General features: G+C 35.1%; 1 protein-coding gene across 15 annotated transcripts in view; it reads right to left on the bottom strand.

The window, feature by feature from the left end:
* SEMA6A (semaphorin 6A) overlaps positions 1-12,388 on the bottom strand; it is a 181,076-nt gene that overhangs the window by 78,080 nt on the left and 90,608 nt on the right. For all 15 annotated transcript variants that reach the window (XM_087926920.1, XM_087926917.1, XM_026720270.2 and 12 more), the window contains 2 exons: positions 5,943-6,078; positions 2,517-2,634 (listed from right to left, as the gene is read on the bottom strand). In XM_087926920.1, coding sequence (XP_087783046.1) covers positions 2,517-2,634; positions 5,943-6,042 — 218 coding nt within the window. In that variant the 5' untranslated portion in view covers positions 6,043-6,078. The remainder of the gene's footprint in view (positions 1-2,516; positions 2,635-5,942; positions 6,079-12,388) is intronic.

The raw sequence follows: 12,388 nt of genomic DNA, 5'->3' as shown, positions 1-12,388 counted from the left end.
AAGAAAAAGTATTTGCATGCAAGCTCCACTCCCTCTAAGTGAGTAATGAAATATGTGGTGAGATGTCTACTGCATATCCCATGGATAGAAAGTATATACACACTTATAGCTAATGCAAGTGACTACTGCTTGTCTTCATATGGTCACATAAAAAGGTCTTTTTACAGAAACTCTTAAAGGACTTTTTTTAGCAGAGCATACAACACATTTTGAATAAATTCAGAAAACTTGAGATTTCAAACTAGACAGTTAATAATGTCCCGCTAAGCCAGGGATGTCAAACTCACATTGTCATGGCAAGATCACATGACGTATCAGGACTTATTTCCCCTTCATTAAACTGGGCATAAGTGTGGTCAGTGCGGGACGTATCCAGCCGATGGGTCGGGAGTTTGACAGCCCTGGTTTTTAAAAATAAAATCCCTTAAAGTTATTAGCTAGACACTGGCCAAGATGCAACACTACGCAGCATAGGAGATTTTGAAGATAAAACAAAAAAGTGTGTTCATAATTTGCACAATGCAATACAGATAAGCTTCAAATGTGCCAAATATGAAAAAACCCATTATTTTCCATTCTTTTCTATCTAGCTCTTTCTTTGCTATAATTTTTTTTAAAATAAATGGTTGAATTACCATCATTAAAATTTAATTTTATAACTTTGTGGAATGCACAACATTGTTGCTTATTTTCCAAAACAGGCAGTTAGTTACTTTTATAAACACAGGCAAATGATGCCAATATTCCAAATGAATGAGTAACTACTATGCATATTTACTGCTACACCACATGGTATATACCAGCTGCAAGGGAGCAACAGTGACAGAGGGCTATTGCTTCATGTTCAAGTTGTTAAGCTTCCTGAATTACTATAATTGGCCATTGTCCAATACAGAATACTGGCCTAGATTAGTCCAGAGGGACTCTTTTTAAGTTCTTATATACTAGATAAATATATAAATAGGGTAAATAACAGCTGAAGCTATCAGCTAGTGCCTTCTGATGAGCAGTATTACTAAGGCAATACAAGTGAAGGCATATAAATGCATTCTGACTAGCATACCAAATGTGTAAGTTGATGGGGAGAGCTTGATTTTTCACAGTCGACAGAACAACTGCCAATTGTTCCTATTTTTCAGTTCTGAGGGAACATTCTTCCTGTGCAGGAACCTGGTAGTCTGCAGATTTTTTTGACCTCAATTTCCATTAATCTCAGCCAGCATCACTAATGTGAAGGAACTGTAGAAACTTTCATTAAAAACATCTGGAAGGGCAAAAGTAGCCTGCTTCTGGAATCATAAAATTGCTACTTTTTCCTAAGATTTCTAGCTAGAATCAGATCTGCTCACTTCAGATACCGATTAAGATAGAGATGGGCAGCCTACAACCTCCTTTTCATAGCCCACAAAAGACCCAAGACTATGCTATAGAAGCAATCTGTCAAATAATTATAATGCACTCTTCCATTCAAAGGAATAAAATTGATGCATTAAACCTTCAGTGGCCTTTTTGCAGCTACTTAAAACAACCTGGCCCCACTTTCAAAACAAAAGTTTTCCAATATGGTCCAGGAAGCATTCACTAGTTATCTTGATCTTACCAATCAGTACTAGAAATGATCAGCTGTTTCTATTTTGGTCAGCACACCTAAAGTTCTCCAGATGTGCTGAACTGCAATTCTCATCCCATCACCAGCTGAAAATGATGGAAGATGTAATCTAAGCCATCAGGGGAATGTCAGGTTAGGGAAGATTATCATAAATCAATGGCTTAGCTCCCAGCATCTAAATTCATGTGCCCTGTAGTGAATGGGCATGATGCACTGTCATGCAACTGTTTCACTGTGAAGAGTTGAGTCCCAATTTTCCATTGTAATATGCAGAATACTTCTCATATTACAAATCCCAGTTAACTTTCTTCAAAGAATATCAATGTTAAGAACTTGATATATGATATCAAAACTAACAAACAACAAAAAATAGCTGCAATGTCAGCCTAATACATAGATCAGGCTTGAATCTAGAAGTAAGCTTGAAAATACAGGGTGAGGTTGATTTATGTAGTCATTGAGTGAATTCACAGGGAACTTTAAGACTGTATAATGTCTGTCATGTGTACTAAAAAGCAATTTTAGGAAGCAAACAGCCTTTCAGTGGCCAGAACTTGCACCTTCTTGCTTCATAAAGAAACCAATTGCCACCCCACTTTCCACGTGAAAAACAAATGTAACAAAGGAAAGGAAGACCAAGAGTGAGACACCAACTGATCTGCCATTTTTGTATTCTCTTATTGGCCAGTTGAAGAGAACTTAGGCCAGCAATTTGGAAAAATTGAACGCAGGCAACTATGCCACTTGAGAGCATGTGAACAGCTTGAGGAAGAAATAAACAAAAAAAACCTCATTCAAATTTTGTTAAGATACCAAATATCACCCAAAGAAAACATCAGTGAAGCCAATCCCCACAATTCTGATTGTATGCATGCTAAAACGAAGGCATTTATTGAACAATACTGACCTAGCAGCAATGTAGAGTGTTCTGTCCATTATCATGAGCAACTGGATATCAAGTCTGTGCCTTTGTGGAGTGTTGTGTCCTGGTTTGTGACCCACAAACACTGGATACTGTTTTGTATCTACAAAAAGCAGAGAAGATTGAAAGAAAAACATAAAAATAAGGACAGCGAGAGACAGATCCCTAGTTGCTATAATTAACATGGTTCTGATTATAGTTAAATTGTACACAACAATCTAATTGACTACAATCTTCTGATTTGTGGCTGTTATATTCATTGTTATTATCAATCACCATCATCATTTTTTTTCCTTCAGAACATGGTTTTTTTTCTTTTCATGATCCTTTAATCAGGGTGGAATTGGGGCAACTGAATGGAACTGAGCATTTACTGGCCAGATGCCTTCTGATGCCTATGAAGAGTTTGCAGCAGATACTTTCTCTTTGCATCCTGATAGAGAAACATCTGCTGCTGCCTAGGATTGAACTTTTAACTTTCCAAGTGGGAGGCGAGTGTCACCTCTAGGCCACCGTGCTGCTCCTTTCTTTCAGAATGTGATGCCCTTCAGAAATGCTATATATATCTACCATCATTCTTGACAATTACCTGGTGGTGATATTTGTAGTTCAATATATTAGACATATCTCAACATATGTTAAGATAATTTCCTTTGGGGATTTCAATATTTAATACTTATAAGTAGCTTTCTTGTCAACCTTTTCAGCAATCTAAATAAAGTTAGCTTAATGAAGTTGATCTGTCAGGATAAAATGCTGTCCTGGAATCTATCAATTAGTCTAATAGCCACACTGTCTTGTGATTAGAAGAAATGGATAGGACTATAGGCTGCTTGTAAGGGTAACACACTAAACGTACTTCTGGGAAGGATGAGATAGACTCATTCAATGAACTTCCCAATAATTTCAGTTTTGAACTAGTGAAGAGAATTTATTTTTATTTCCTTTGCAGACTGTCTTGTAAGGATTTCATTGGAAGTAAATTAAATTCTGCTTTACTTTATTATGTTACAAAATGTCTCAAGTGCCCTCAAATGGAGGAAAACCTTATAAACTTTTAGAAGCAATAGATACTCTATCCAATTCAATAGGTTTGTATTCACATACTTCTTAAAGCTTAAGTACACTATGACAAAAATAGAGCATTTTGGCTACTAAAAAAAATACAAAAACAAAAAAAAGCAAAAACATTTGAGTGACTGTTAATAATCCAAAATGCAAAGAGATAAATAAATAATAATAGAAGCAAAAGGGAGACTGGTATACCTGATAAAATAAGGGAAGTAAGGAAAATCTCTTGCAATTCAGTACCTTATTGCTCAATGCCAGAGAAAAGAACCCTCAAACCCAGATATCATGTCAAAACTTACTAATCACGATTAATCATGACCACCCACTAAAACACTAGGCTCAGTTTTCCATATTTAGCAGCGACCAAGTAAAATGGTATGCAAGGTTTCCTTAGGTTTAACCCAGAAAACGCTTATGTGCCTATCCTCCCTCCACTCATAAAATCATCCTCCCTTTTCAATAATGTTACTTCTCTTTCTCCCTCCCTCCCTCCTTCCCTCCCTCCCTCTGTATGTATATGTATCTGAAGAATAATTTCCCAAATCTGATTTAATGGATTTATTTCTTGTCCGACTGCCTTAACACTGAAGTATAGAATCAATACAGCAGCAAACTGAAATCAACATTACTAGGATGCATCTCTTATAACAATGAAAAAGTTTAGGATTTGATTTGGTGTAATGCTGGTTAAAGTTCAATGAAATGTTTATGTCTGGAATTTGAATGAAATGTGGTTGTAGGTATTTTGAGAGAGTTGATTTCCTTAATTTAAAATACAAGAACTCAGACTTCCATGTGGACTGTCTATGTCAAATGAGACGAGTTTGCACCTGTCTCTCAAATAAAATTCAGTATTCACTTTTAAGGCTTGTACCAAATACATCATTTTGGGGACACTTCAATCTTTAAACTCAAGAAAGCTCAGTCTATTATTATGTGATATATAAGTTTTTGCGGGTATTTATATGTATGGTATTCAGCTTTGTTCAGGTATTTTCTCACATCATTATAGTTGTGCTTTTAAAGTTGTAGCAACGTTTCAGCAGAATCTCATCAGATGAACACAATACAGCCTGATGATGGCAGATGAGATTCTGCCAAAACGTTGCTACAACTTTAAAAGCACAACTATAATGACGTGGGAGAATACCTGAACAAAGCTGAATAATATACATATAAATACCCGCAAAAACTTAAGAAAACACACACACACACATATATATCACATAATAATGTTAAAAGTTTATGATCTTGTGGGTGACATAACTGGCTGTCCAGGATCACTTGCTGCCAGTGGGCCAGACACACCTGGTCTATTGTGTCTTTAAAGGTCAATTAAAGATTGTTTTTTCAAAAAGAGGTTTATATGTGTTTAACCACGATGAAACAGAATTTTGATTTCTTTGCTACCTAACTGCAACTTCTCCTGTATGTTTATCAAAGTAGAAAACATTTTGGATCCATCATTTATTAATTTGTTTAACTACAGTACACCCCCATTAAATACTATGAACTATGAAATAGTTAGAAACTCTTCAGTGCATTCTGGTGGGGTTCTCATACTTAATTTATATTATTTAAGGAGGAAGCTATCAATTTGTAAGCACTTGTGACAGTGAAGTTCTCCATTAAGCCTTTTATAACCCACCTTTTTAAAGCTAAACTTTGCAAATGCTCTCTTTCTGATGCATTTGCATCCCAATGGGGAACAGAGTGAGATACTAACCTTCTTCTTCCAGGCAAGCTGCCACGTTTACATTGGCTCAAATGGAAGCTATTTTGCTTTCTTTAGTTCTGTTTTACATTAGAATTGCAAAGGCTAAAGAAGTTGTACATTTATTGATACATATGTGTGAATAAGTAAATAGCTAGATAGCAAATTAGTTAAATGAATAATTTTTCAGTTCTGAACATTATGTTCAGAATTGTGCTGGTTTGGATCAATAGCAAAGCTTAATTCATCTTGTTTCAGGGAATGAAGTGCTTTTGTTTTGGCCGTCTCATTTTGATTATGAAAGAAATGCTGCTTAATATTTTTCAAGAAAAAGATGTGACTGGAAAGTTTAACATTAGAATCACATGAGTCTGGACAAGAACAAGATTTAGAGACAGAAATGATAACTAAAAGTTTTCTACATTCTTAGAGTGGCCCAGAATACAGTGGTTTTGTGAATTGTAGTGATAGGGAATATGAAAAAATCTAGATGCCCTGAGAGGGTGCAAAGGAAAGGATGTTTTTGCCCTGCTAATGCTTGTAGTCTTTAATTTTGTTTGGCAATAAGCTATGACCCGATGTTGGGAAGGGATGGGGAAAAAAATATTTCTGCCTTTCATACTTACAGTTGCCATGCGAAATACTGATTGGCTCAGGATCTTCTGGGAAATCAGCCCCAGCAAAGTGTAGCAGTGTGAAATATAGCAGCAAGGCTTCTGACCTCATAGTAGTTCAACTGGGAAACTAATCCTTCACTTCACCCTGTGAAAGACAAACAAGATAATAAAATCCTTTATGATCAACTGGTACTTAGACACTATAAACCAGTCAACATTGATAACTTTAACATTGGTAACTTTTACTAGCATTCGTAGCAATAGCAATAGCACTTAGACTTATGTACTGTTTCACAGTGCTTTACAGCCCTCTCTAAGCAATTTACAGAGTCAGGATATTGCTCCAACTATCTGGGTCCTCATCTTACCAACCTGGGAAAGATGGAGTCAACCCTGAGTTGCCAAATTGCTGGCAGTTGGCAGTCAGCAGAATTAGCCTACAATACTGCATTCTAAGCACTGCGCCACCACAGCTCTATGGTAACCCATACTGGCAGGGGAACTCTGTGAGTTGAGGTCCTCATATATAAAAGTTGCCAAAACCATTGAGTAATAATGGAGAGCTTCTCCTGCCTTTTGGTGATACACAAAAAAATGTTATATGTATTCAATTTAAAAGAAAAAGAGTGGTCGGTCAATAAGCCATTAACACAGAGCAGCAGTGGCATCTTCTTTGCCCCTAAAAGCTGCTATGAACTACTAGAGAATGTTTTCTAACCCCCATGGGTTACTTACTAACCATAAGAAATGAATAGCCCTCTGAGGGTTAGCTCCCGTAGCTTGCTTTAAAAGTCAAGTTAGGTCCAGTTATTGAATTAACCTAATTTTCTTTTATGTATTAATTTTAATTAATTTGCTTAATTAAAAACATATAAGAACAACTTTGTTACACAAATTCTCACATGTCAATTGATACCAACAGAGAGGTTCATGGGAATGTGGAATCCATAGGATAAATCAGCATAGGAGAGATTTTAATTCTATTCGGTTCAGTGCTTGTTATTTTACAAAATTTCAAAATTTGTTTTATGCAAAGGAAATGAACGTTTTGTAACTAAGACAGTTGCTCTATGCCAGGGATAGCTAATAGGGTAGAAAGAAAATCCTACCACCGCGCTGCCTGCTGTCTTGGTTTTTATTTTCTATCCTATCTTTATTAATTTTAATTGTTTTATGTTCCTTTTTATCAATTTGTAAGTTGCCCAGAGTCACTTGAACAGTGAATCGAACAGCACAATAATTTAATAAATAAACTGCTAGTATGTCCTTTTGAAACTCTATCTAATATTAATACTTTTTCTTATGTCAAAACATACATTAATAAGTTCTGCTTCATTTCAAAATGAAATTTCACAGTCAATACTGGCTAATTTGTCCAGTTAAAAACAGTGATTAATTCTGTGGTTCAGTTTATATGCTTTTAAATTAAAACACCTAATGCAGACAAGAAAGAGTATTATTACTCAATATACTATGAAGAATCACATTATTATAGTTTAAACTTTTTGAAGGTGACCATGCAAATACATTTAGGATAGCATTAGTTTTTAAAATAATGTCTCTCTTTGGACAATTATTGTGCTCTTCTGGAAATCGAATTGGAAAAAGGATATATATCCAAGGAAAATGATCAAGTCTATGTTTTAATTATAAACATTTTCATTCACAAGATTCATATATTAATGAATATTAATTCCTATAACAGGGAATATAAGAAGTCTCCAGACAGAAGGAAATCTCAATTCCTTTATGTTGATTCTAGCATTCTATGAGCTATATAACTATAAGGTTAGGAGAATTTGAAGATGAAATTTAATCTTTAAGTCTTAAAAAACAACCATTTGCCATGATGAAACATAACTTTGTGACCAATCCTCAATTACGACTTTCACTGCTCTGTAATGCAAAGGAAAGCTGAGCTAAGATAAGCCTATAAGCCCAGTCAAAATTTCACTTAGTGACTTCTTGGCTTATCAACCAAGTCTCCATCCCAAAAGTAGTCACTAAAAAAAGACCGTCTGTATTGTTATTATGTCAACCTTATTTACTTTCAATATTTATATGTACCTCTGCCTTTCCTTTTTATTAGTATTCATGCTTTAAAAAATCTGGGTGTAAAGCAATCCTTTCAAGACAGACAAATGCAAAAAAAAAAAAAAAAAAAAAGAGAGAGAGAGAGAACTTTATTGCTAGCTGAAAACCTGACAATCCTTTTTCCCAGCTTAACTTATACCTAGCAGAATCTCTTTCTCTGCTATTTCCTCCCTTGGGATGGGATCTATTTTTTTTACAATGGCCTTGTTTTCTCTCCTGCATTCTCAAGGCTTGCTAGACATTCTGCACAGCATATATATCATACCCCTTTCTAAAATATTAGTGGTGCAGGGGTTATAATGAAGTATTACAGGCTAACTCTGCACACATTGCCAGGAGTTTGATCCTGACCAGTTCAAGGTTGACTCAGACTTCTATCCCTCTGAGGTTGGTAAAAGGAGGATCCAGATTGTTGGGGGAAATACACTGATTCTGTAAACTAGTTAGAGAGTGCTCTAAAACACTGTGAAGTGGTATATAAGCACTTGGCTACTGCTATTGCTAATGGTGGACTTTTGGTTTAAAAATTAGTGCATTTGGAAAGAAAATCTGTGGCCCACAGAAGGCTGCAAGAATCTAGTTTGATTCTCCATATGTCTCTATTATATTATTTTCACAAATCCATAGCTGACACGGTTCCAGTCTATGAATCCTAAAACAACTTAGTCAGCAATTAGTTGGTTACTTTTCTGATTTTGGCCACATTAGAATATGTATATGTAGAATATACATATATAAATATTTTAGAAACCCTCCAGTGAATTCTTTTGGAAATAGCTTTGGTGGAAATTTTCAGTTCTTATAAGCACAAGTGTTTTCCCCAAAAGATTAACAAGACATTTTGTTATTATTCTAAAAGCCAGCACTAAAATCCAGCAGATAAGTGCTGAAGGCTTTGGACAAACTATTTGGTCTTTTAGTGCATTGTTTAAATATATTGTGTTTTGGACAATAAAGACAATTTGATGCTTCTACTACAAGTCAATCATTGTGACTCTCATTTTTAATATCATTATTAAGTACTTAAATAAAAAAAACTAGTGACAGAAATAATACAAATGCACAGAGAACTAATAGATGTTTCAGACTAAGCAACACACACACACACAGAGGGAGGGATAGAGGGAGGAAGGGAGTGAGTGAGAAAAGTAACATTAGATTTTGAAGATGCTGAGCAAGTCTTTTATTGACGTACACATTTTTATTTTTAAGGAAAAAAAGGTTTGTTTGAAAAAAATCCTCATCATAGTTGAACCTATGACAAAACTTGTTTTCAATTAATTGTTCTCTCATGCAAAGCACCTGGCAGAAAACTCAGCTAAGGTCAAACAGTAATTTTCAAGTGTTATTAAATAATTACTTTGCAAATATGTATTGATAAATTGTACAACTGTATATGTACATTTAAAACTTTTAATAAATGTGCATTACAATCTTATACACATTTATTTACAAAACATGTAGTGTTTTAAATGAATCTTATTTCTGAATCAGTATACATAGTCTTTTGGGGAAAATATAGCAGTCCTAAAAGTATATTCTCTTATAATAGCCTTCTTGAGATTTATTTTTGCCTAAGCATGTATGTTTAGGATGGCATTTTCTATTTTTTAATAGAAGGTTCAATTGGGATGAAACTTCTTGAAGTAGTTTCCAATGTATGTGTATGTACACACACACATACACACACACACACACACACACACACACGCTTGTTGGTTTTTGGACACCTGGCATAAATTAAAAAACTAAAACAAACACGAATAAAATATTTGTGAATAAATAAAATAAATATGAATTGCAGGTTCTAATCTGTATCTTCCTCTTGAAATGAACAAATACTGGATAAGTATGTTCATAAGAAATTGGTCTGTAAAGAACAATTCACTTTTTATCACAATTACTATCAATTGCTAGATATCTTCTTTTACTGTTATTATCTATAACAGTACTGTAAACTGTGCATGGTAATTTAAATGTTTCATGAAAAAAGAACTTGTTTGTTCTAAATCCATTTCTGAACAATTTCCCTGGATGTAGCCAAGTTCTAATGCTTTGAGAGAGTATAATTTGCTGTAGTGTAAACTATTCTAGATCTAACATTTAAAAACATAGGTCATTTTCTTCTATAAGTAATTTCATTAGACAGGTTGGGAAGAGAGATTGTTAAAAAAGATACCATATCCAGCTTTTGGAAATAGATCACAGACAACCATATCCTTCTGGATAAATTTGCAATTCAATAATAATCTTTGCAAAATGAATATTTATACAGGTGCAGGCATGACTTTCAGGATGTTCCTTTGCATGATGAGATAGAATGGTATACAGTAGATTCCAAAAGCCTAACCAGATCCACAACATTTATAGTCTTCTACTTATGACCACAATTGAGCCCAAAATTTCTGTTGCTAAACTAGAAAGTTGTTAAGTGAGTTTTGCCCCATTTTATGACCTGTCTTGCCACAGTTGTTAAGTGAATTATTGCTGCTGTTAAGTTACTAAAATAGTTGTTAAGTGACTCTGGTTTCCCCATTAGTCATAAGGTTACAAGAAGTGATCACAGGACCCCGAGAAATTGCAACTGGCTCAATAAATATGAGCCAGTTGCCAAGCAACCAAATGTTGAACTCATTATCATGGGGATGCTGCAGCAATTCTAAGTGTGAGAAATGGCCATAAGTCACTTTTTTTCAGTACCGCTGTAACTTCGAATGGTCACTAAATGAATAGTTGTAAGTTCAGGGCTACTTGCAATGGCTTCTTGGCATAATACAGGCCTGATTTGTTTAAATACTGCCAGTGAGTTTAGATAATGACAGTGCTCATCATTGTCTTTTCTAATTTCTTGATAAGAAACATTACAGCGTTATTTGAAAACTGGATGTTGGTAGTAGTGTTTACAGAGATGGTTTCATATTTTCACTGAATATGAACATGCATTTTCTTTAAAGCAAATCTTTTAAACAATGTTTTAGCACCTGAATAATCCATAATTTTTCTTCATATCTAAATGCTGGCACTGCTTTGTTTGGTTTGCAGTGTTTATTTAGCATGCTACATAAATTTAGTCAATGAGGTTTGTAAAACATGGTTTATGAGCACTAGCACTTAGATTTATACACCGCTTCATAGTGCTTTACAGCCCTCTCTAAGCACTTTACAGAGTCAGCATATTGCCCCCAACAATTTGGGCCCCCATTTTACCCACCTTGGAAGGATGGAACTCTGAGTCAACCTTGAGCCTAGTGGGATTTGAACTGCCAAATTGTAGGCAGACTGGCTGCAGAAGTAGCTTGCAGTACTGCACTCTAACCACTGCGCCACAGAGGCTCTTAGCACAAAGTATGGACTGCATCAGTTGTCAGGACTTGACAGCCTTCCATCCTTCTGAGGTCAATAAAATGAGGACCCAGATTGTTGGGGGCTGACTCTGTAAATTACTTGGAGAGTGTTGCAAAGCACTATGGAGCGGTATAAAGTCTAAGTGTGAAGAACACTGACATCCCCTAAATTCCGCTGAAGATGTTACCTAACCTGGTAATGAAACATTTGGAAACCAACCCAGAAACTCAGAGAATGAACCTCCACCCTCATCCTACACCCAAGCTACAGTTATTCACTACTATTGTTAAGTCTATTGCTACTGTAGACAACGAATTTAAAAGATAATAGATCTTACGGCTGTTAACAAAAGCATCTTAAACTGAAATTTAAGTTAGTAAAATATTGCAGAGCAGCTTATCCGATCAACACTACAACAAGAGAAATTCAGATAGATAAAAAAGCCTGCATATTATTTTATTTTAAAATAGCTAGTCCATAGCTCTTCTTCCGTGTCACTGATACCATTTCTCCATTAGCATTGATGATTCATTGGCATTATAGTGAGGAGCAGAGAAGGTCTTTTCTCTAAAGCCAGAATCAGGTCCTTCTCTGTAGAAAAATCAATAGTCCTAAGTCCTTAGTGACTTTTGTTCTATTTGGTAGATAGCTGTCAGCAATAAGCCATTTGATATTATAGAAATGACGTTATAGCTTTTAATGCTGTGTCATATTCTTATAGTGATTATTTGGAGTGCTATCTCTATTTTGAAAAGATGACATCTGTTCCAGTTTTGACAATTTCTTCTTAAAATGTATTAACCATGCAGTCACCACTAAGATTTAGTTTCTGAGTTAGAGGAATTAAATATCAGAAGCTGGAATATCTTTATAATTACTGAAGACACATTTATGCAGCTATAAACATATTGTATTACTAGTAAATCCCAGACTGTTTTGAGACTCCACTTTGTGAAGAACTTGAATTATTATTTTTTGAAAATAGAATAACTAATGTGTCCCTTATGCTGCTTCCA

The sequence above is a fragment of the Pseudonaja textilis genome, chromosome 2 (assembly GCF_049901715.1).
Source record: "Pseudonaja textilis isolate UNSWEBS1 chromosome 2, rPseTex1.2, whole genome shotgun sequence".
In the NCBI taxonomy this organism is placed as follows: Eukaryota; Metazoa; Chordata; class Lepidosauria; order Squamata; family Elapidae; genus Pseudonaja; species Pseudonaja textilis.
The sequence above is the reverse complement of the archived record's forward strand: the minus strand, read 5'-3'. Positions and strand labels throughout refer to the sequence as shown.